A 26,224-nucleotide genomic window follows, 5' to 3' on the forward strand; every position below is an offset into this window, starting at 1 on the left:
GAGATAAAGAGTTTGCCGATGTTTCTTTAATATCCATTAAAGAAGAAGAGAAAGGAGCACTTGGCTGACATCCTCCTCCGGAGCGCTGGATAATGACCAGTTGTGGAATATTATAACCCCGGAGCGTATAAACCTTCTGCAGTTGGTAGGAACCAAGTGTAAACTATTTACATTACATGCTTTCGTGGATAGGAACAGTCATCAAGGACAACACTTCTTAAGTAAAGTCTAAGATCTATAAATGATTCACAAGTTCTCCTGCCAAGACAAAGACCATCTTAGATGGAAGAGATAGTCGCTGCCCGTCTACCAACAGGTGTAACATTCAGAAAGTAGTCACCTAAATTATGTGAACTGATAAGGGGGTATTTAATACCGCAGAGATGTATTCACTCAACTGCTGCTTGATTTTCTGTGCATACGTTACTATGCCGATCCTCCATTACATCCTAAATTATGCTGCACTCCATAAAACATTACATGAGCTACATACATTATTTATGAAATATAATAGCTTCAATATACTCCAGAGCAACTCCAGAGATTAAAGGAAATCTACTACATAGGGGAAGTATTTTACACCAAGCACAATTACTCAATGGGGTGTGCCCCCCAAATCTGTATCCGTTATTCCTTCATGTTCTTATGGCCTAGCTAGCCACCTAATCTGGTGGCTCGGACAACACTGGGCTCACACACAACAGATGAGCAACCAGCAAATGCAGAAAAAAAGCACAGCCAGTCCCACCAAGATTAGAGGTTCTGTAGGTTGAATTTTCATGCAAGTTAGATCTGGGAAATTTTGCAAGAGTAGATCCAGACAAATAATTTTTGTTCCCAGTGACTAAAATTTTGGGTTGACAAGGGAACAAGAATGAACAATAAAGCTTCATTGCAGACACCTTACAGCTGATCATTGCCGCCTGGGACTAGAGCAGTGATGGCGAACCTTTTAGAGATCGAGTGCCCAAAATGAGACCCAAAACACACTAACTTTTCCCAAAGTGTCAACACAGCAATTTAGGCAGCAACAAACTTATTGCTACCAGAATCTTTGAGCTCCAATCCAACCCTATCCACACCTTCTCACTCTTCGGACAGGACCAAGCAGCGCAGGATGGGTCACTTTAAAATAGCAGGGCACTACTTGGACTGCCTCAGACTGCAGGCAGGTGCCATATCAGGCAAACTCTGTGCCTGGGAGACAGCCCGTGTGCCCGCAGAGAGGTCTCCGAGTGCCATCTCTGGCACCAGTGCCATAGGTTCGCCACCACTGGACTAGAGTTTAGTAAAATACCGGCATACAGGGAGCTTCACCAGAGGGTACAGTGGATAGAGTGGTCTGTCTGTAACTACCTTAGGGGTCCTCTGTAAGTCAGGTGTTCTTCAGCTGGAGACTGTCTGTACATACTATCCTGAAGCGCCTCATACCCCCCACCCCCATTACTAGACATCATTCATACACTTGCTAAATATACATTAGTGAAGCACTGACAGCACTCAAAATAGGTGAGACTTGGAGCAGATGTTTGGCAATGTAAAGCAATGTGTCATTGTATGTCTCAGTGATGGACAAGAACAGAGCTCTAGCAGTCATAAAGGAAGAGGACTCAGTTCTAAATCAGTCACCCTCTCCTTAGAACTAGACTACACTGGACACCCCTCTGCAATCAATGAATAATTATTTAAGCTTACTCTTTGTATAATGTGTTCTGTACATGTAATAAAAACTCTGCTTGTTGACAGTTTTATTTAGACCTAGAGGCAAAAAAACCCAAAAAAACATACATATACTGACAAGATATACAGATAGGAAACACTGTAACCTAAATGATCTGGAGTCTAAACAGTTGCATTTTTCTTACAATGATATAACATAGCAAATTTTCAGGAAGGAGAAAGATTTGTGCCGATAATATGTTAAAGTCAATTTACCTATATACCCATTTTCTTTCTTTACAAATGATACAGGTTACTTGTAAATGAAGTGATAGCGTCTGCTCCACCTCTTTCAGAGATACTGCTGAAGAATTATATGCATAAGAAACTGTATGGGACCTCCCCTCCCAATAAAAGGCCCCGCCCCATTGCCAATTATCAGATAATATCCAACCATACACGGCCACTACCCACTTTTCAGAAGAGCAGAACTCACCATCTTCCTTGGGTCATACTGCCAGTGATAATCAGTCGCTACTACTCCAAGTCCCTTCCAGAAATACAGACCAAGCTCTTATCACAACAGACTGCTATCCCCACAAGTCACTAACCATTGAGGAAGCTTGTGCTTCCTCAGGGATAAGCTCTTTGCAGGACACAATTCATGACAAGTCCTCAGAAAGATGAAGGGGAGTGTTCCTCTATTTTAGAAAAGTGCTTTTTTTTGTTAGTGGGAGGTGAAAAGAAGGATCCCACAGCTGAGTGTCTCTGTATTCTCTGTAATCAGCTGTCATTGTCAATGTAAAACACATTGCTACATACCCAGTGGGTGAGTTGTCTAGAGATGAGGAGCAATGGAAGCAGATATTGGCTAGCTGGCCATCAATAATAGTAGGAAGACACTCTATAGCAGAACAGACCCTGTGTATGTCAGCGAGAAAGAGGCACAGTGGGAGACGCAGAGAGGACAGGCCAGAAGAGTGAGAAACAGGTATGCAGAGGGCAGCATGGTGAGAGCAGGGAAAGGCTGAAGCTCTCAGGAGGCAAAAGTACAGGTACATATAAATGCAGAGACATGGCTAATGGAACAGATTTATTGACAAGTGGCCAACCCCTTTAAATCTTTTGTTTACGTCTCTTCCTTGCTCTAACAGCCAGCATAAAGGGTTATTACACTTAATTAATGAACCAGGGGGACCTGGATTAAAATTTGTTAAAGGGGTAATCCCATCTGGGCATTCATTTTTAATTTAATTCATTTGCCACATGTAAACATTTCTTCAATTGGATGTTATTTAAAAAAAATGTTCCTATGTTGAGATAATTTCTCATAAATATTGCCATGTTGTCCCTTAGAAACGAGATAGCTTCCTCGGATACGACCACCTCACATTTTGGCAGCGGTGGCCAGACATGCGCTATTGAGTCCTGCCTGACCTCCTGGCTTTCAGTGATCATTACCAGAGGACGGCTACGGTAATTTTTTAAAATAACATCTAATTGAAGAAATGTATATACATGTCAGATTAATCAAACTGAATGTTAATGCCCAGACAAAAATACCCCTTTAAGGTATGTTTACTCACTGTTGTAATTCAGACAGACATTCATAAAACTGGTGGCTCTGTATGAAAAGATCTATATGCCTTACTAGAGAAGAGAGCAGATTAGTCCATATTACTACAAATAGAATTATGGAAAGACGGTGTCAGCATGCCAAGACAGCTGGAGATCCCCGATGCCATGCTTGAACAAATCCACAACCCAGCAACTGTGTCCCACATGGAAGTTAACCAACATCTGCGGTAGAGGGGATGAAATACACATGTACTAACTTCAAGGTGGGCACCAGTTCTGAACCAAGTCTCTGCACCTTAAAGAGATTAAATTACAGCCCCCGCTTGCTCTGTGCTGTACAGTTACCCCCTCCCCATTCATCCGAGACTGCAAAACTGTGCCAGCGCTTTGCTCCTGCTTTCATTCACTGCAGTATTCATACACTGTATTCGTCCTGTAATAACAGACAGCAGGAAGGAGGTGTCCACAGCATATCTGAAATTATACAATAAAGTACAAACTCGCTCATTGGTATCGAGTAGGAACCCTCAATACAATGGATGCTAAAACTATAAAATAGATATGTATCATGTCCGGGGTGTATTTTACATGTAAGACAGTCAGAGGAGCACATCCGTAGTAAGATCAGAGAAGAATGGTGCACTCATATGTAGAGGTGGGGATAAGGCCGGCTGTGTACAAGACAGTCTGGTCCAACAACACTGGCCCAAGAAAAACCCCAACTGAAGGGAGTTTACCACTAGTGACCATTATCCCCATTCTAATTCTTGCTTTTGCAGATGTTAAAAGGGGTATTTCCACGAGGACAAGTTTCTTATATGAACCCAGGATAACAAAATAACACATTCTCTGATTCACTGTTTTTAACAAAAATACAGCATTTCACAGATAGAGACAGGTTGGAATTCTATCAGTCCTGGTACACAATTTCAGTTGCCCATAGACACGACCCTGTGACTTCTGAATTTAGGGTCGGGCTGCCATCTTTGATTTCTGTGTCACAGCTGTGCTTGCTGAGTTCTTCTCTCTCTGCTCTGTGCCTGTAGCCACGCCCCCTGCACGGAGCTAATGGACACTCACTGATTCACTTACTGCCAGCACATTGTGAGCAGAGAGAAACTACAAACAATAAGTGATCCAGGGGAAGGGGGAGGCAGGCACATATCTGAGATGTAGCAGACTAAAAGTGTAATAGTGTAAAGTATACATCACCCTTTGTGTAATAGGCATCTCTAATCTGTCTCATCTTTCCTTCTATGTGCCAGTGTGTTAGTGCAATGTTAGAAGCCAGATAAACGTGTATATAAACCTGTACCCTGATAATGTAACCACATTGTCACCCCACAGAACTAGATGGATCATAATGTGTCTGCTTAGAGAGTCCCCACCCACACCCTTGAATTGTACACTGACCATCTGAGTGAGGAACTAAAACAGTAATAACACTGAATAAAATTGTAAAGTAAAGGGTTAAAATGATCTTTATTGCGTAATCATCACTAGGGGATTGAGATGTGCGAATTTTCTTTCATGCGAAAACCCCTTTAAGTCTCCCAATTGCTAAGGTCCTGCAGTTAGACCCCTAATTATGGGAACATTTATTACCTATGCCTAGGATAGGGCTTGAGTGTGTACAGTGGCGAAAACACTTTTAGACCAGGGCCGCATCCAGCAAAACTACTCTGAAATTTTATGTAAAGAAAAAGCTCACACACTCCCTGGACTGGAAACAATAGGACCGACCGAACGACACGTGCTGTGTGCAAAAATTCTGCATGTTTATCTAAAGCTTTTCTTTTTTTGATGTGGCTCACCTTCAGGCATAGCTGGGAATGAATCTCACACCAATTATGGACAAGTCACTTCTTTGTATTCAGCACGGATTTGCTTCAGGAAACCCTGTCCACAATGTAAGTTTATGATCATGTAATAGGTATAGCATCCCAATTGGGGTTGAGGACTGGAAGAGATTACCAAAAACATATTGGATCTCTACCCTCCATGCGCATATTCCAGAGGGGCTTCACTTAAAGAGAACCTGTCAGACAAATTAACCCCCAAAACTAAATATATTTACATAAACTGCTATTAGAAAGCACTACCCCTATCCCTACATTGTCCCTCTATATGCCTGTAAAGTTAAGCAATCAGGTCCTAAACTGTATGCAAATCACCTGAGAGAGGTCCAATGAGTCATTATCATATTCAGCTGTCCAGCTTATTCATAAGTGGAAGGCACAACCACACCCACAGTGCTTGACTGACAGCCTGTATAATGAAGTGACACTCCTGGTGCTGGCTCCTCTCTATACTTCCTGTTGCTGGCGGTTATGTCCCCTGGAGTCTATGTGTGAGTATTTAACTGCTCCTGGAGGCAGCCATGTGTATAGCAGAAGATGTCAGGTATTTGTGTAGCTCATGTCGGTGTCTCATACATGTCAGGTACTTGTGTAGCTGAAGTCTGTGTCTCATACATGTGTATAGCAGAACATGTCAGGTACTTGTGTAGCTGATGTCTGTGTCTCTCACATGTGTATAGCAGAACATGTCAGGTACTTGTGTAGCTGATGTCTGTGTCTCATACGCATGTATAGCAGAACACAGCATGTCAGCAGGTAAAGCAGGGGGAGGAGAGGGGAGATAACAGGGGTGACATCACTGCATCTCACCATGTGCCCAGATTGATTTACATAATAAAGAAAATATGATTTTACAATGATTAATGTATGAATTGACTAGATAAAGGCTGGGATGGATCCTTGTGAGCTGCTCCAACAGGTAGTGGTGACAGAAATAGTTACAGAGACCTGATGACAAGTGTGCTTTTAGATCTGACATTTTGTATTAATAAGATCTTAATAAAAAAAATTTGACCAGTGTGGCCACCGACCCCATTCCTAAAGCCAAGCTGCATGCACAGGCACTCTCCATTCAACTCTATGAGAGCGCTGAGTGTATAGTCTCAGATATTTTTCCTGCTCCCATAGAGTTTAATAGGGAGTGGCAGGAAAAATGTGCAGTGTACAGATGTTGTTTAAATGACAAGATAAAACATACACTGGGAGGTCAAAATTAGAGAACACCACAACATTTCCTAAATGTCATAGCCATTGTATAGTCCTATGTAAATAAATCCTAAAATGTATAAAATAGTGGTATTTAAGGCTTATTTCATAAACTGTATATATTCTAAAAGCACAGAAAAAAAATGTGTAAATTACATCATTGTCAAAGGACACTGATCAAAATTAGTGAACACTTTCAGGCTGCATTTACACATTATATCTCATCTGAGTTTAAAAACACAAACCAGATGGAATGGAGAGAGGCTGGCACACAATCGCATATGCGTTTCAAGAGACCAGATCAGTAAGGAACAACAGCAACTCATTACAGACCATATGAGTTTCTATTGAAACACATATGTGATCGGGCCGAGCCCCTCCCCATTCCATCTGGATTACGCTTTGAAATGCAATCCAGACGTAATATGTGAACGCAGCCTCAGATACCTGCAAGTTATTCATGTTAATCTGGTGCCGGTTGCTAATTTCCTTAATTATCTTACAAACCCTGGCAACCTAACTTTCCAGTATGCACAGACTCTGCAAAACTGGTGCACCAACCCAAAGTGACAGGTTCTCCAGATGGAGTCCAAAGTGGTGATCCTATCACTCATAGCAGGAGAAGTTCCAGGTCTATGATTTCTTGAATATTGCATCTTTTCAATTTCACACACTTATTTAAGTCTCCCAAGAAGGCTAGTCAACCTCAAAAGACAAATTCAAGACAGGACAGGATAACGCAGATAATCTCCATAAGTAATAATTTCAACACTGAAACCCAGAACAGTCACAAAACTGTGGCAAAGACTGTAAGAGTGAAACACAGAGCAGTGCGAGAGACTAGTTATGTGCAGTCGATGGCCGCAGATATACTGAAATCATTCAAAACATAGGCCTGTGCACTTCCTACTGATAGGTGATTGTTGTAACCTTCAGAAAATTATCAACAAATTTTCTGCAAAATAAAAGTTATGTTGATAAACAGTGTTTTACAAAAAAAAAAAAAAAAAAAGTATAAGTGGCATGGTGCACTCATTACACCATGGTGAAATCCATCAAAAGTTGATAATTTTTAAAATTTCTAAAAATCAAGCATCATACATTATTCTCTAATTTTGATCTCCAGTGTATACTAGAATAGGAAGGATTCTGACATCTGGAGGAGGAGAGAAGTGGAATCTTTTGCCATTGTTTGCATGTCAGCTACAAAAGCCTTGAATCTCAGGGGAACCCACACTGTATGTCAATGTTTACAACAATAGCAATGGGAATAATTATCATAAGCACAGATGATCACTAGCTACAGCAACAACACAACAAATGGCACGCTTTAAGGATGGTGCTTAAAAGAACTGCGCTAATACATGCCCAGTAACTACTCGGCGTTCATTCCCATGCCAACAAAACAGGTTACAATGATACATTCCAGGGTATTGCTGATGTAAAAGTCAGCCAAGAGGTAGAAATCCCAGGGATATTCAAAAAAATCTGAGGATTCCATTTAAAGAGAGAAATCTAGTTTACCGGTTTTCTTGGGAAAATGACATTTATTATATATAATATTGGATTAGCCTCATGTTGGATAGAGGAGTGATCTAATGAACTGAGCTTCCAAAGAAAGCAATGTCCTCCAAACTCAACTATGTTATGGAATTGCTACCCAGGCATTTACAGTCTGTATTATACTTCAGAACTGCAGATATACTTTTTTTCATTGTTAATAGAATACATCAACAATAGATAATATACTGTATATATATATTATATATACACATATATACACACACATACATACATATACAGTATATATAAGATACAAAAGGTTGAAGATGTGTTTGGATAGAGAGTCCCTTAGAAGCAGTAGGAAGATGACATGATAGCTAGCACGGATATCAGAGCTTAAGCAAAACTTAACATCAAAGCAAGTTCAATACTGAAGGCAAGGAAATACTGCCTGTACCTTATGTCTTCATAGAAGGCTTCCAGATAGTCGCGCTGTTCGGCCAAGGATAGCTCTATGTCCAAGTAGTTCCCATTAGTAGATAACTGCAGGATACAATCTTCTAGCTAGGAGAAAAATGGAAAGGTTAAAATTTTCATAGAAAAACAAGCACCGCCTTCCTGTCCAGGAAAAGTCACCTTGCTGAAGAATATCCATAACTGCTACGCATACATTAGCCACAGGTCATATCCACTCTTCATTAACTTCTTAATTGGCTCTACTTAAGCACTGTGTGCATGGTCACGAGTTATCAACATTACGGTATATACAAGAGAATTGTAGTTCTGACCAGACAGCCACCACAGAAGCTTAGGATCAATTCTCAGCACAGTGCACAGAGTGTTATTGGTCATCTTTGAAACCTGCTGGTTCACAAAGGCTACTTTTAAAAATGCAACAATGTGAAAAGCGAACAAGGTCAATTGCGATCGCGAATGAGCGACAAGTGTATTGACGGAAAACAATGCAAAACACAGGTTCATTCCGGATCACAAATGTTTAGGTCCAACACGAGAAGCTCTTCTATCACGAGAAGCTCTTCTATCACGAGAAGCTCTTCTATCACGAGAAGCTCTTCTATCACGAGAAGCTCTTCTATCACGAGAAGCTCTTCTATCACGAGAAGCTCTTCTATCATGTTTCAAACCCATTGTATAAATGCAGCCAATGGTAGGTAGATTACCCTAAATACAAAAGTGATTAAAGAATCATCCATAACATGTAAGGTTCTGTCTATAACTTAAAAGTGGCATTCCAGGAAGAAGCTTAATTCATATACAAATTGGTCCTTAAAATATAAGCTAATATGTAATTGTTATTTAACATTTTTCTCCACATTACATGTCCTGAACCTGCTTGGGCAGGTCATGTGATCACCACTGTGTTGTAGTAAGTTGCAGTACACCTAGTATGGGCAGTGTTGTGGCGAGACTCATCTCAGTGAGTTAATGTGCAGGGCTGCCAGTTACACACATCATTACTATGGTAACAGAGCAAGAATATCTGTTAGATCATCACTGGAAGAAGTATATTAGAGTGAGGGGGGGGGGGGGTTACTGAGAACTTAAGGATCATGGGACTTGTAGTTTCCAGTGGTGGCCATCTTTGTTATAACTCTGCATACTTTAGAAAGCTTAGAACATTTTGTGAATCATAAAATCAAACTATTTAGGTTCCATTTTGTGGCTTTGAGTTTTGTTATATTCATTTATTTATTGCATTACAAGTTTTTGTATCAGACGTTCATATTCCCGCAAAACTCCTTTAAGAATTTGAGAAGGATTTCAGTACAGATTCTAAAATAAAGCCTAAATAATTCCATTAAAATTGCACACCAAACTTTTTTTAATCTTTTTAAAAAATCTTTTTTTCTAGAGCATTAAGACAATCATTGGTGCTGTAAATCAATGACAGGAACAGCCACATTGATGTAAGATATCAAAATTGGCAATATCTACGTAACAAAATTAAAAATAAGTAATTTTTTTTTAAAAAAAGGTTCTTGGCAGGAAGGAGGATATGACAAGCCATACAACATAATTTTCCCAGTCACTTTCATGGTCCGTACTGCCAGATCCTGAGGCATTGCTGGCACAGTCCACATGTCAGTGAAATGATGTTTGCGAGCAACTTTGTTCCATTACGTAATCACCCAACTTGATGGAATAAAACAAGTAAAACATCGACAAAACAGACTATTTCAGGGGGGCTTACAGGTGACATATGATAAGCATGATGATAAGCATGATGATAAGCACAGTTGTTGCATCCTACAGAAGTCACTTCCACACAGAACCATGTATCTACAATCCGGCTATTGGCATAAATGACGCCAGGAACACATATGTTGTTTTTATTGGAGGACAGAGTTGCTGGAGGAAAGATCATTCACAACAAGATTCGTTTTGCTGGGTTGGAGAGATTGGGCTGTGTACCTTTTCATCACTCTGCGTATTGGCCAAGCATCAAGAAATTGAAGAAAACTGCTCAAGCTGAACAAATACCTATAATTGTTTTATGGAGCTCGAGGGCTGCAGGGCATGGATTCACATCTAGAGATGGAGCGGATTAGGGGAAGGCTGTGTATACTGGAGAACGTCACGGGTTCATCCCAAGATGAACAGGATAATAGGAGGAGTGTGGGTTATTTTAAACAGTTTGTTTCCTCAAGAATTAAAGTACTTGCAGAGAAACTTTGGTGTAACAATGCACTGGGATGGTAATTTGAAGAACTCCCAGGATGCATGGTCTGCCATGTTGGAGTAGGACAATTACAGGTTTCAAGCGCAGGATAGCCACAAGCTGTGGCCTATTGAATAAAGTAGATTTTCCAGTCGGAACAGCAAAATGAATGCTGCTTTATAATATACATTGTGGCAGATTTATCAAAAGTGTCTTAAAGGAAATCTATCACCAACTATAAGCAAAATTAAACAGAACATGCTCATCTATAGTCCTCTTCATCTTGATCCCGAAGCTGGTCTTCTTTAAGCTTGACAACATACGGGGGGCTGTCGGGCTACATACTACGGGGGGCTGTCGGGCTACATACTACGGGGGGCTGTCGGGCTACATACTACGGGGGGCTGGCGGGCTACATACTACGGGGGGCTGGCGGGCTACATACTACGGGGGGCTGGCGGGCTACATACTACGGGGGGCTGGCGGGCTACATACTACGGGGGGCTGGCGGGCTACATACTACGGGGGGCTGGCGGGCTACATACTACAGGGGGCTGGCGGGCTACATACTACAGGGGGCTGGCGGGCTACATACTACAGGGGGCTGGCGGGCTACATACTACAGGGGGCTGGCGGGCTACATACTACAGGGGGCTGGCAGGCTACATACTACAGGGGGCTGGCAGGCTACATACTACAGGGGGCTGGCAGGCTACATACTACAGGGGGCTGGCAGGCTACATACTACAGGGGGCTGGCAGGCTACATACTACAGGGGGCTGGCAGGCTACATACTACAGGGGGCTGGCAGGCTACATACTACAGGGGGCTGGCAGGCTACATACTACAGGGGGCTGGCAGGCTACATACTACAGGGGGCTGGCAGGCTACATACTACAGGGGGCTGGCAGGCTACATACTACAGGGGGCTGGCAGGCTACATACTACAGGGGGCTGGCAGGCTACATACTACAGGGGGCTTGGCAGGCTATATACCTCCAAAAACATTGTTGGAAGGGCCCTTAATCCGGCCCTGCCTCTCACTGTCTCTAGAAAGGGAGGTGGCATTACGCGAGAGTTGTGAATAATTAGCAGTCTGGTGCACCAGACATCGCGTCCTCACGTTCTGGTCTGTTTTTTTATAAGTCTTTTTTCAGGCGACACCGGCGCATCACGCTTAAAAATAGACAAGCACAATCAAGATGGAGAGGATTATAGGTGAGAATGTTCTATTGCCCACACTGTTTTAGCTTAAAAAAAATGCATACGTCTTACTCCCAGAATGAACTTTGCAATCCTATCTGGCACCCTGCCCAAAGCAGCAGTGAGCCACAAGTAGCGTATGTTATTCATGGGAGTCTTCTGTACAAATGTCTCCAGCATCTCACTCATTCCTCCTACCTTTAGCAGAGAATAAGAGGTAACCCGAAGGGAAGGGGAACGAGAGAGATGCTGGAGACATGGGTTCATAATGTTTGTTGTTCTTTCTAGCTGGATGCCAGGAGTTTTACAAAGTTAATTTTCTGGGGGATAGGAGGCATCCATGTATCTAAAAAGTGTGGGCAATAGTTGGCATATGGAATTGCAATTGTGATTTTCATATACTGCCTTTGATTGCAACTTTAACTGTGGATATCACAGTGTCAGAGGCTCTAGAAACACAATCCTGTTTCGGAATTAATAGGGAGATTCTCCTTTGTATAATGACATCAGAGCTGTGATTCTAGTTGCCACTGTTTAGAAGATTTTACCGCTTTAAGTCTGAAACCATCATGGAGAAATAGGAGAAGGGAACTGAGGGTGCTGTCACGCGTAGCGCTTTGACTGTTTAGAAGCAGAATCAAAGTGCAACCAGGATCAAGGATTCTAAACCAGCAAGCACACTTATAGATTTTAAAGTCCTTTTTTTCTCAAAAACAAGGGCATAGGAAGTTTAAAGACGAGTGGATTCCATCAGTGGAGGCATGCACCAGTATGTAAGTGTGCTGTATTACAATCTATGTACCCGGTATAGATGTCCTTTAAGGACACCCGACTAACAGATGACCCCTAGTTACAGACAGACCTCTCTGGCCACCTCTGGTGAAGCTCTCTGGATGCTTTACTTTAGTTCCAGGCTGCAAAAATCAGCTGAAAGGTGTCTGTAATAAAGTTGTTCCCATGGCAGCAAAACATTTTGAAAATCCTATTGTCACATGGTCAAAATAAATAAATAAATAAATTTCTGGAGCTACAATTAAAACTAACTATAAGTTCAGACTTACCTGCAAATTCAACTTAATAAACATAAAATAATCTACCTTGTACATAACCTGGGGAGAGCCTGGCATGCGTTCAGGCACAGGCTATAATGCAATTCTAATAAATTATCCCCCCCATGCTCTGGTAAAATACCTGCCTTGTGTATCCTGGATCCATAGCTTTTGGCCCAGTCCATTCAAGGAATGGATGGCACACGTCCATTTCTCACTGCAGTGTGCTTCTGCCCTAGGAGTTTAGAAGGTGCAGCTAGGGTATCAAACATTCAATCGTTTTGATGAAATTTTGGGTGCAGGGGATCCCTATGATGCTGTGAGTCAAGATCCTAGCAATTTTATATTTTTTTATTGTAAGGGATATTCTAGATCTTAGGACAGACACAAAAACTCTTCTCCTCCAATGTGCAGTGCATTTCCCAAGGCTTGTCTTCATAAAAAATATTAATGTTTAAACAAGCGAACATTCAGATGGTGACACGCAGAATATCAAACACAGCGGCAGAGAGGAGGGCGGGGACCGCAGCTATTCTCAGATCCTCCAGACAAAAATAGCACATAAAGCCACAGAAAATGAAGGGCAGTGTAATATACATGTACGGAACAATTGGCGCCTGGATAATGCTAGATATAATTCATTTCCCAATTACTGATCCCACTACTTTATTAGAATACATTATAAAAAAAGAAAGAACATAAAGAGAAGCCGGGACAGAGCACACTTCAATGCCAAGGTTGTGTTTGCACAATGCTTTTGAATTGGGTTTTAAAACTTATTTCAACCTCTTTGGAGATGACTGTACCCATGTAAACCCACAGAAGTCTGATAGATAGCCCGTGTTTGGCCTTTAGAAAGCAAAACTTGTAGATACTTCCTGAACACAAGTGTTTAGGTCTAAGAGCATATGCATTCTGGAAGTAGTTACTCGATTTACCAGATTAGCTTGAACTGCATTCCAAAACGTAATTTAAGCACATTGGGGACACACATTATTTTTGGTGTTAGGTGTAGTTTTTTGGTGCCCGATTTTAGCGGTGATTCGCACTGTGATGTTATATTGTGATGCACGACCTTAATGTATTTGGCACACCATGATAGAGTCATAACCACATGTAAGAAGGGGTTTAGAAGTTGGTAGACTTGCTTTTTGTAGGTCTAATTTTGCAGAAAAGTGCCAAAAAAGTGTAGGGAAACTAGTAGTGAAAGAATGGTGTCGGGATTGAAGAGCTGCGCCCAAATTGAGCAGAAAAAGATGTGCGCACACGATACAGCAAAAACCAATAATAACTGTTTCCCTATTCTATGTCAGAACAGTAGTTGTAACTGTATATATAAATATGTAGCACAGATAGGCCAACAACACTCCATTATATAAGACAGATCACATTAGTGGGCCACGCCATGATACACTTCCTTCACCCCTCCTCAGCAGTACAGATCTGCACTTCGCCACATCACAAATCTATTCTGACTAAAAGAATAAACTATAATAAGAGTCTGTTAGGGAGAGATAAAAAAAACAGTGTTAATAAAAATGACTCCGCTTTACCCAAACAGTAAACTGGTTTATCCCGTCTAAGTGGGAAGATAATGAGTGCGCTTCGGGGCAGAAAAAAGAAAAGTAACAATAGAGCGTCTCAACTACTTGAGAAAACACACTGTCCTGATTAAAACAAAAAGAAAAAAGTCAACATCCTTTCATGAAAATTAGAGTGATACCCAATATGGCGCTCAGTACTGCATACACATAGGTAGTTAGGCAGCTTTCTTATACATGTAGAAACTTGCACTTTTCTGAAGATAGGAAAGTGAGGACTCCAGACATCTGTAAGGGAACTCCGTTATGGAGCATCATAATGCCCTCTTCAATAAGGATGCTTACCATTCATAAAGTGTATGAAAGTTATAATGGTGGCTATAATGGTGGTTATAATGATGTGTAATTTTTCCTAAAACTGAATTTAGGGAAGTAGCATAACAAAACGTTAAGTAACAGCCACTTCAGGCGAGTCTCTGCTTACCCGCAAAACGGCAGCACCAAACTATATTCATAAATATAGTGCAGAAAAAGGAACCCCTTGCATCAAATATCATTTTCAAGGTGCAGGGTATTTAGTTACATTGTATTAAAGTCAGGACAACCCCATCAGTTACTTTTGCAGTGGTCTCAGGAGATGGATTTAGGGCAAATGACTCATAATCAGGGCCAGCGCCGGGCATACCTGGGCAAGTGCCAGGGCCTAGAGCTGCTGGGCCTGTAAATAAGTAATCCATGGGGTTGAGGAGAGCTTTATATAAAATAAGCATGAGGGGACTGTTTGGGATGATAAACTAGGAAATATTTTAGGGAACATGACACTGCTTTAGTTTCTGAATTTTGAATGCTGCCACGTGAGTTCATTGCAAAAGGGGCATACTGAGGCTCTGTCGCCCCGAAACCTACTGAAACCTGGAGCCGACCCTGCTTATAATAAAGGGTGTACAGGAAGTCCCCTACTTAAGAACACCCAACTTACAGACTACCCATCGTTAAAGACGGACCCCTCTGCCCACTGTGACCTCTGGTGAAGATCTCTGGATGCTTTACTATAGTCCCAGACAGCAATGATCAGCTGTAAGGTGTCTGTAATGAAGCTTTATTGATAATCCTTGGTCCCATTACAGCAAAAAAATATGACGAGACAACCATTTTAAAGTGTTTCAGCAGGTTTTGGACACTTCTGCTACTTGATATGATAAAGGGATTGTGCCCTGTGGAATGAGGAGTGGATTGACAGGAAAAGGGCAATAAGCACAACTCGGGCCACACCCCTTTCCTATAAAGCTACTCCTCTTTGTCATACAAATAATAAGTGTGTCTGAAAAGATGTACCGCCATAAAACTAAGCCGAAAAAAGGTAGGTTAGACATTGGACTATAAACATTTAATAATTCATCCAACTTCGTACTTCCAATACTTCTGCCACATGGTCAAGATTTCTTAAAATCTTAAAGAAAAAGGGGGGGGGGCATTTCATGAGGTGGGAAATCTAACATCAATTTAATTCTAGCGTGTCATAGTACACCATGAAGCGCTTACATTAGTTTTGTTTTTCCACCTTGTTAGAACTTCTGTTGATTCATGCACAGGGATATATTTCTAAGTTCTTACATTGTGCATCTCTGCTCCTTTTGATGCAGCGCATGATCTTATTTGCTTTGGCAGCAGCTGCCTAGAACTAGTTGCTATAGTTAAGTTTACTGTCAATTAAAATTCCATGTCAGTTTTACCCAATGTTTTTCCAATTACCAGCTAATCTTGGTATGCATTTTCCTTCCCATGTGCATAATCCTAGATTTATCAGCACTGAATGCATTCACACAAAGCTTACTGACCATTTTTAGTATATTTAGACCAATAATGCTCCAACATTATGATTGTAAAGGATCAATTGATCTGATGGAAATCTGTCAAGAACCCCATTGTTTCTGCCAATCACAATGATTTGTACGACTAATCTATTGTGTGAACAGTACCTGACAAACCCATAGCAGGCATCAGCTTTTATATTGGGAACATTCACTAAGCAATAAATTAAAGGGCACACAAAGCCTTGGAGCAATTGTAACAGCAACTCTTTAAAACACAACTAAAATGTACAGTGTACAGTAGTCGATAACACAGTAATAGTAATAATTTATTAAATAAATATGTTCAAGTGTCCCTTTTCCTCCACATTTCTTCCTTTTTTTGGAGTTTGTGTAAATCAGCTTTCTGTCCTGTTCTCCACTGGCAGCAGAGAGATGAGAACCTGATAAAGTTTTCTAATGACTTAACCCTTTACAGACAGTCCCTGGATATTCTGATGTCCTTAGAGAGCTGATACTCAAGGGAAATATGAAAAGTACACTATTCTCAACTGCTTTATTCATCTCCAGAATTAAAAAAAAGTTACAAAATGCTAGTAGTCTCTGATTGGTCGCCAGGAGACATAACCTCCTTATTATACTTGAGCTCATTGATACAACACAACAAAACGGTTACCACACTTATTGGTGACAATAAATCATTTTCCCCACACCTTAGGCCAGGAATGACTGGAATGTAATGCACGTCACACGTGTGGAGGCCGTAGATGGCTCATTGCTCTGCCCCTCCACCATTACAGCAGATCGACGGCAGACATTATGACACATTTAATGGACAAGGACGTTGACGGGTCTTCTCATGATAGCGCAAATCAATAATTAATCTGCAAGCAGACACAAAGACACAAGAGCAGAGTTAAACTCAGCCTTCTGCCCCCTTATATCCCAGTTTACGGTTTACACTTGACAAAGCCAGACAAAAGAAATTACAGAGCAGAGCAGACTGAACCTGTAGTAGTAAGTTCACCTGGAGAGGATGTGTTATTGACACTTAAATGGCCCAATACGCAATCCAAACATACAAATTACAAACTGTACATGAGGATTATTACTGCCCTACTGTTAATACCCCATAGCAGTTAAGTAATGTTGTCTCAAGGCACAGTATTATCTGACAGTAGACTTTGTAGAATAACTCTTATCTTCACCCATGTGATATACTCCTCATTGCCACCTGTGGAGCATATGACATGGGAACATGTAATACAGTAACAGCAGTCATGCAGCAGAATCTACAAACTAATGCCATCTCCTCCAGTGCAAGTCAGCAGCAATATCAAGTTTTGATTCGAAGGGTATCACTATTTCTTTATTATGAGAAATAAACAAAATTTTTGGCACCTTCATAAACCAAAAACAGTCCAAGATCACTGGTCTGCGTTGACCAATGTTATCACGACTAATGACAAACCCAGTGACCAAGACACACAATCCATCCCAACAAGAACAAGTACATATAGGCAGATTCATGGGCATGTCTCATCTCTTGATGTAAAAGTTCATTAAAAAATGTTAAATATACCTATCAAAAAAACTGAATATGACCAGTATGGCCACCAACACAGCTGTTATAAGGTCTGCCTTATATGCACCTCCCCAATGAATCTGACATAGTTGGAAGTTTTCCCTCGCCCCCACGGCCCAAGTAATTCATGTCATTATTATGAATCTCTACTATCAGATAAGAAGAGCTACTTCAGCCCAGGATCAGACAGACAACCTGATAAGCATAGTTTCAGTGAAGCAATTTATGTTCTCTGCTGTCAGATCAGTGGTCTTGTGCTTTCTCATAGGAGATATCCAAAATAAGGAATCTACATCAAACTGGAGGGACAATTAATTGGAGCCGATAGAGTTCAAGAAAGGGCTTATTTAAAAGGCAACTATAACTTGTTCTTTACTGTACTATTTGCTACCACATATCAATTCCTGAGAAAGCTATAACCTACAAAAATGTATCTTATGACTATTTTATACAGTACAGGAGAAAGCTTACAAGCCACAGCTGTCAAATAACCAAATAGCGCATCTACCAGGTTAAAGAATATACAGATGTACCAAAATTTGAGGCAATCTATACTCATTCCAGTGAATCCATTGGGTGACAATATGCCATAACAACCAGCCTTTCCAAAATCCTGAATGTCATATTGGTTTCTTTATGCAGTTATAAAGAGCTATTTCTATCCAGGACGGATCATGGACTTAACTTGCTGAGAGTTTGTATTCTTGAAAGGGAGAATGATGGGGACATGCAAGTACAATGCAATTAATGCCACAATTACTTGCTGTGATTTCCCAATCATGTCACCATGCCAGGGACCCTATCTTCAAAATTCAGATGTCAGAATCTGTTAAAAAAGTTCCCTGTGTCAGAGAGCATCTAAAAATGGGAACTTCCAGAGGAAAGAAAAAAAAACATAACCCATAACAGATGTGGCTGCCCAGAGCTAGCAATGCTGCAAACACGACTATGACTAATATACTTGGAGAGGGGGGAAGGAAGATGAGCCACAGGTCCTACTTCACATGCTGTGGTAAAGGAAAGAGGGGAGAGACCTGACCAAAACAAAAACATGTTATTAAAGGGACACAACAACCTCAATAAAAAGGATGAGATCATTTACACAAGTGGATATCATATCTATAGAGGACAGCTTGATCTTAAAGGAGTCATCAAGATTTACTCAAATCTTCCTCAATGAATAATAGAACGCTTGGTAACTTTCTATCATAACTCCTGTTTAAAGGAAATCTACCATCAAAATCAAGCATGAAAAATCAGGGGCACTTACTTATAGATACAGGCACTGCAATTGTGGTAATCTTTGTTATCCATGGCCTCCTTCCTTCTAAAATCAAATGTTATGCTAATGACACTGAAGGACTACTGGGGCAGTTCCCAGGGGCCCTTTGTGCTGCAGATTCACAAGCTGTTACACTGTCTCACACTCCCTCTTTGCTCCTGCTTGGTAACCCCCCTTCCCTTTGTAATCTCAATGCAGCACATGATGTTTCAGAATATGGTGTGTGAGGGGAGTTCTCCTTGTACACTGTAACAGTCTGTGAATCTGCAGCACAGAGAGACTATGGGTACTGCTCCAGTAGTCCTTAAAGCTCATTGGCATAATTTATCACAGTCACTGCACATGGATCTAGAAGTATACGTCCCTGGTTTACTGTGCTTCATTTTGATAATAGCTTTCTGTCTGTGAATAGGACCGTCACTTTATTTGTCAAGTTGCTAAAAACCCATATACAGCAGTTTGCTGCCTGCAGAGCATTGCCTAGTTTGGATACCTTTGTAACAATGTGTTACTTGTCCAGGTAGTTTGTTACAAAGTATCAGCACAAGGACCTGATCATAAATGCTCACTATAAGACTTAACATTTGTAAATATTTTAGGGACGACCCCATTGATCATGACAGCATGTGTTATAAATAGCCACGTGCTGTTACTAGACAACAGCTGTCAGTGTGTTCTCAGAAGTGGCAGTGAAATTCCACATGCTCTCCAGCACAGGTTAGTGTTCATCCCTTGTCATAATCTGCCCATGACCCCAATTAAACAACCAGACAACTGCATATACACCTGCCCTGGGTCAGCATTAGAGGGGAAAATCTGCCCAAACTCTGTTACGGTATCCTCAGCTCACCAGATGAAGTCTACATTGTGACCAACTTATTTGTTTTTTAGCATCATAAATCTCTCATTCTTTCTGACAATTTGTCAAGATGTATCAGTGCAGTTTGTAAAAGATTGGAAATGAGCTTTTAGGTAAATACTGGAATTCACCATGAAATAACAATTCTGGAACATTAGCTAAAAAGCTGATCCACAGTGATTTTTCTAAATCATGACTTCATTAGAAGTTAAAATGTACACTCCAACTTCACATAGACAAAAAAAAAAAAAAACATACACGCTGACGACTTTCAGAATAGATTTTAAAATCCATGATTCTCAAGCCATGAATAAGGATCTATTATGAAGCATGTAGGCTGAGCGAGTACTATTTTTGTTAATACTAGAACATGTTCAGACTTATAGTCTTCTACTAGGGCTTCTATGCCAGAAAAATGGTTGCAAACCGCTAGGCATTGTGATCAATATCCCCTTTATGCCAGCTACATGCTAAGGGGTCTGAAGGTGCACAAGAGGGGGGGGCATAGCCATTGGCAAAGTTCCTAGGCCCTGCAAATGTTCACTTTGAACGTAGTTCAAGAGGAGTTTGAGCTAGCAGCTGATTGAGTTTTCGCTGCCAGATACTTCAGAAAACTTTTCATGAAATCTACCATTTGATTTCATGCATTATGAACCAAACATATCTGTAGCTACACTGATGCAGCAGTATTTTTCTTGTTGAATCCCTGAGTTGAGTGATTTTGTTTAAAAAACAATTATGACATTCAGGACCTTGGGAAAGGTGGATTGCATGCTTCTTACAGTACATAAACACATTACAGGAGCTGTCTGCACTGTTCCAGACAGGACTAATCAACCTTAGCTGGATCACTCATGCACTGCAACTGGGGGATGGTGCAGCGATTGATTGTGCCTGTCAGTACCGGTGTATGATAAATCAGCCCCATTGTTTTAATGAATCACCAAGGATCATATTTAAAGCTGAACCCTTAGGTTCCTGGACGCATTAGATTACACGCCTGCGTTTTCAATTCGTTTAAAACCGCATGTGTTTAAATTTTACCACGCATTTGGCTGCTTTGAACCCGTTTATCTTCAGAACTGTGGGCAGCTGTGAAACAGATTTAAACCAGCCAAACGCGGGGTAAGCTTACAAAAACACATGCGTTTTCAATCCGTTTAAAAACAGTCCCAGAAAGGGACGTGTGGCAGCACCCTTGGCCTTTTTTGTTCATTGCCTTGCTTCAAGCTAAAGCTATCCTTGCGCAGTGAATCCACGTTTGGTAATAGAATTTACTTCACGGGAGCAGACTCAACTTCTATATTTAATATGTGTTGTTCTCTTACTTTTGGAGATTTATGAAGATGAAAACTTATCATTCACTCTTTAAAGAGCATTGGGCATATTTATCATACGCTGGCGCTCGTGCGTATGATAGCTCCGCCGCTGCATGTTCGCAGGCTTCGCAGAAAAGTGCCGGCAGCAGCGAGTGCACAGGTGCGGGGACAGTAACGCCTCGCGCCGGCCCACTCCCGGCCTGCCGCGTCCTCCGCTCGCCCCACTGCCGTGAAGGTGGCGGATCGGGGCAAATAATTGCAAAAGCTAGCATTTTGATTATTTCAGGGCCTCTGCGCCACACCAGAGGTCCTGATAAATATGCCCCCATGTCTCTAGTTAGTCCGATGCTGTCCTCAACCACTGGACAGTGTCACAATGCGGAGAGGCTCACCTCCAACTGGCAACACACAGTTGTCACTTGGATAGGCTTTTACTTGAGGATACACAGTATTTTTCCTTTGGCTCTCATCATCCCTCCTAATCTGCTTTTCAGTCTGAGAGAATTTATTCTTGGTAGTCATCTTGCTGAAGCTCATAATAATAATAAAAATAATAATCATCATCATCTTTATTTATATAGCGCCATCAAATTCTGTACCACTTTACAAATCATACAGGACATATACAATTATAATATTACATTTAAGAATACAAACATTCATATGGAACAATAGGAGTACATGGGAGGTGGAGCAGTGACTTGCACCAGCTAAATCTCTTCCCACCAGAATAGAGAGAACAGCAATATTACAGACACAACAGAGAAGAAATCTGATGAAAATGAAGATTACAAGTTACATAATGTACAGAAACAATATTACCCCTTATGTACATACTCTGGACTACTGATTTATGCAGAATTTCTTGAAGGTGATTTACAATTTAAAACACTGGACTTGAGAGCCAGCGTCCTGCTTCATGACTTTGTACATGGGGTTTCTAAAAACAAATGTGAAACAGAGACAATATGACGTCAATGGTTCAGAATGACAACAAACAGTAAAACTCCACAAGAGACAAAGGAGCAGCAGGTAGCCAGCACTGACAGGGGAACCAAATATGACCCCTGACCTCTTCCAGTAACAATTCAATACCTTACTGGAGGCTAATGCCATGACTATCGCTAGAAGGAAGTGATGTTTTACAAAGTCATAACAGTAAACAATGTAAAACCATCATCATAAGAACCCAGAACCATTATAAGCATAACTCTTCTATAATTATATACAATAACAAACATATCTTCAGAAATAAAAGAAAGAACTCTGAACATGGACACAGATCAATGCTTCCTTAAATAAGAGAATCCTAGCTAATGCAACTTCTAGAGAAGTGAAACCGATATCCATCCAACATAACCAATGACTAAAAACATAAAAAAGCTAACAGGCAAACAAACATATTAACATCCAGCTGCTGTATTGCAATCCAGACCAAATGTGTGAAAGCAGCCTCAGGGTGATGTCACACATGGCGTTTTAGGGGCATTTTTAGTTAGTGCGTTTTCAGATCGTAAAAAACTGCATGCTTTAAAAAACGCATCTGGTTTTAAAAACGCATGTGTTTTTGGAAAACGCATCCATTTTTGTCGAATTTGCGCAATTAAAAATGAGTTTTCAAAAACGGGCTAAAAACGCCATGTGTGACATAACCCTCACTGGATAGCAGGAAGACAACTATAACAGGTGATTCTGATACTAAGGAGTTAAAATGTATATGGCATTAGCATTCCTGGAAGATGAGGTGCACCATTAACCAGTAAGTTACAAAAGAAGACCTGTATGGTGAAGTATCTAAAGAAAAGGGGAAGGTAAATAATAGGGGAGAGGAGTTGAAGAGCACAATGAAAATGCTTGACAAACATATTGAAGAGAAGTATGCAAAATCTAATATGCTTATAAGCAGTGAACAAAAGGCTGAAAACCTATACATACCTATAGCCGTTTCCTACAGTTACATGGAATCCAGGCGATTCTCACTGCGGGGGTGTGGAATCCAGCCTTTAGCCCATATCCATTACATCAGTGTGTATTGTTTCAAGACATTTAGTCAAACTCAAATAACACAAATAAAGAAAATTACTTTTATCCCCTAAATTAGTGATGGGGGTGGGGGGAGGGTTACATTCCTGTAACCCTTGACTGGGAGAATTGTTCACAGGTTTTTTCCAAAAACAGCAGCACACCTGACCATGGCTTGTGCAAGTAAATTAATAATAATAATTCCTTTATTTATATAGCACACACGGATTACACAGCACTGCACAGAGCTTGCTAATCAGTCCCTGTCCCCATGGGGCTCACAATGTAATTAACCTACCATTGCAACTCTGCTGTAAAGAGATGAATGGAGCATAAGCTACAATACCACGCACGATCCGTGGTAAGGAGAGCAGTTTTTCAGCCTCCAGACAAGCCCTTTAAGACTGGTATGAAGGCAGAAATGCTTACAATTCAAGACTGTTGCAGATGTCAGCTAAAATCCTTGCTCAACACTTCTTCACCTCCCTGACTTTAGTCCAACCCTTTGCTACTCACACGGGGCGTTATCAACCAGAAGCTTACCCACGACCATCTACAACGTAGAATAGTGGGCGAAATACAAAAGTGTCCCAAGCCTCAGGCACACAAAGGTTGTTTGGTCCCAGCTATTTCAATAGGCTCCTAAATGCAAAGGCTTTCAACTGCCCTGTGAATCACCAGACTGCTCGAGCATACTGTACTTTTTCCTACTGTCATCAGTGCTTGAGCGGACCTCAAATACAGATAGCCTGTGGTCATTTATTTGCAGCCCCATATTGTATAAATGTCTCAGGCTGCCTTCACAGGTGGCGTTTACAATGTGTTTTTTGAAACGCAATACAACAAAAGGGAAAAGGAAATTTACAAAACTCAACTGTTAACAAAGTTAACGAACGTGTTAGATTCTTGCAAATCACCTCTTCTCAGTTGTTGTACCTTAAAACTCAATGTAAATGCCTCGTGTCAACCCAGCTTTAGGTTACCTGCAAGTGTTGTCGATTCAGTACGGATTTTAGTAATACAGTAACATCAAAGTAAGTGTGATTTGGAAAAAGTTATGTAGACAATGTATTTTTTTTCCATGCAGAAAATAAAATAATGATCATTGTTACTTTTCTTCTATGGAAGAGTGAAAATAGTCAAAGGGCTAGGGAAAAAAGACACGTGGAAAATACACATAAAACATTTGCCACCTAATACACAAATCCACATGTAATACACATGAAAAAGGCAGATAAAAACAGTGCGTATTGGAGGCAGATTTTCCGCATGACTGTATGCAAAGTGAGCCGTAGCAGCTACTATGGGCCCACAGTGTCAGGACGCCCTGGCATCCAATGTGACACACTAAAGAATGGAGGATGTACACCATTATGTACATATTATGCTGCAGATTATACAGTATAATATGTATATAACAATGCACATCTCCCACTGTACACAGCATAAACCGGCAGCTCAGATATTAATGAGTGAAGAAGGAGGAGACTGGGAGAAGAATGATATGACTAGGAATTTCTCATCTCTAATTCCTGCCGTGTATTTCCCCATGTGGTTAGCAGCTACAGTGGCAGATATGTGAGTATAAGCGTATTTAAATGTGTGTGTATACAAATATGTATATTTTGTGAGGGGGCGGGGGGCCATTCAGAAGTCGGATCCTAGTTACACAACTGGTGTGCAGATAGCTTAAAAGTCTGCCAAAGTTACATGGACAGTCTTATACTCCACCAGATTTATCAAAGTATCTAATGATAAATATGCTCTAGGCACTTAAGTGATTTAGTTTATGTCTGAAAATCTTCAGTTCTGGCATTCCCGTAATGCAGAATTTTGAAAAGAAGTAAGAGATAAAATCTCAACTTTTAATGATCCATGCTGGTAGTAATCGGTTGTAAGAAGTATAAGGGGAAAGGAGGTAAAGACACAAGTAAGTGTGTTGTGGCAGAGTTTACAGCATGCACTGAATTATGATTCTGGTTAAACACTTCAAGGGTCCAGGCTGTCCAGTGTAGCTACCATCCTAGGGGTTGTGTGCAAATCAGCAGCCCTGACCTGAGAAAGTGGCAGACCTCTCTGGCTATAAGCACTGTAGTATTAAGAGAAGAACAATGAGCAGTTTATATTAATAGAAAGTGAACATGCTTGAGCCGAGGTCTGCGATAAGGACTCTGTATGGGAGAAACCATGCGTGAGAAGTGTACAGTCTGAGCTAGTGTGAAGGAACAGATAGTGAAGACAGAGAGGCCCGGGGGGACCAGCTAAGTTCAAGCACAACATTAATGAAAGGCTTACAGCAGAAGGTATGGTCCAGGATCGCTGTAAAATGACGGCAGCGGAACAGCCACAGCATAAAGAATAGTTGGTTTTGTAGTGATTTCTCTGGACCACGTTTTAAAACTTTTTCCAATGCGATTAACATCCAAATCCACGGAAGGAACGGACAGGTGTGGATTCCAAACTCCGCAAAACAAATAATTTTGTAACAAAGTTTTTTTAATGCAGCTTGTGGATTTGATTTTTAGAAAACCTACTTACTATGTCAAGACTGTAGGTCATCACAGGTTTGTAACCAACGATTTTGCAAAGGCTAACCACAATTTCACATGTTTGTCCCGGCCAAATCCCATTTGGAGATTTTCATGTAGGAGCCTATTTATCTGGCTACTGTTACAAATAATGCAGCTGCGACTGTTGGATGTGATAAGGAAACATTTTCAACAATGGCAGATTAGCACAAAGAGTCAAAATAATAAAGACCAATTGTTTTCAAAGTTTGATGTCTACTAGAAGGGTTGTCACAAAAAAAAAATCTTGCACAGGGACACTGGGCGTGATATGGCTCGGAAGCAAGGCCAGACCTCACTAAATGTGCACTACTATGTTAAGTATTAAAATCTCTGCCTTCTGACATTATACAACCAGTTTACATCTCACTTCAAAGTGGATTTTCTGGATGAGACCACCACACTGCACCACGAAAGAAACATGATCTGAAAAGTGTTCAGCTGCTTGGCAAAATACTGGTAGAGTATTATATTAGGTCAATATCTGCTGACAGGTTCCCT

General features: G+C 40.9%; 1 protein-coding gene across 6 annotated transcripts in view; it reads right to left on the reverse strand.

Annotated features, from left to right (window-relative positions):
* The window catches only part of FHOD1 (formin homology 2 domain containing 1), an 85,017-nt gene that overhangs the window by 47,303 nt on the left and 11,490 nt on the right, over nucleotides 1–26,224 (reverse strand). For 5 of the 6 annotated variants that reach the window (XM_072117141.1, XM_072117137.1, XM_072117140.1 and 2 more), the window contains exon 2: nucleotides 8,263–8,369. In XM_072117141.1, the coding sequence (XP_071973242.1) occupies nucleotides 8,263–8,369 (107 nt within the window). Of the gene's footprint in view, nucleotides 1–2,155; nucleotides 2,208–8,262; nucleotides 8,370–26,224 lie in introns of those variants that run through there. The other variant, XM_072117142.1, reaches the window with a different exon arrangement.

Source organism: Engystomops pustulosus, chromosome 7, assembly GCF_040894005.1.
Source record: "Engystomops pustulosus chromosome 7, aEngPut4.maternal, whole genome shotgun sequence".
NCBI classification, from domain to species: Eukaryota; Metazoa; Chordata; class Amphibia; order Anura; family Leptodactylidae; genus Engystomops; species Engystomops pustulosus.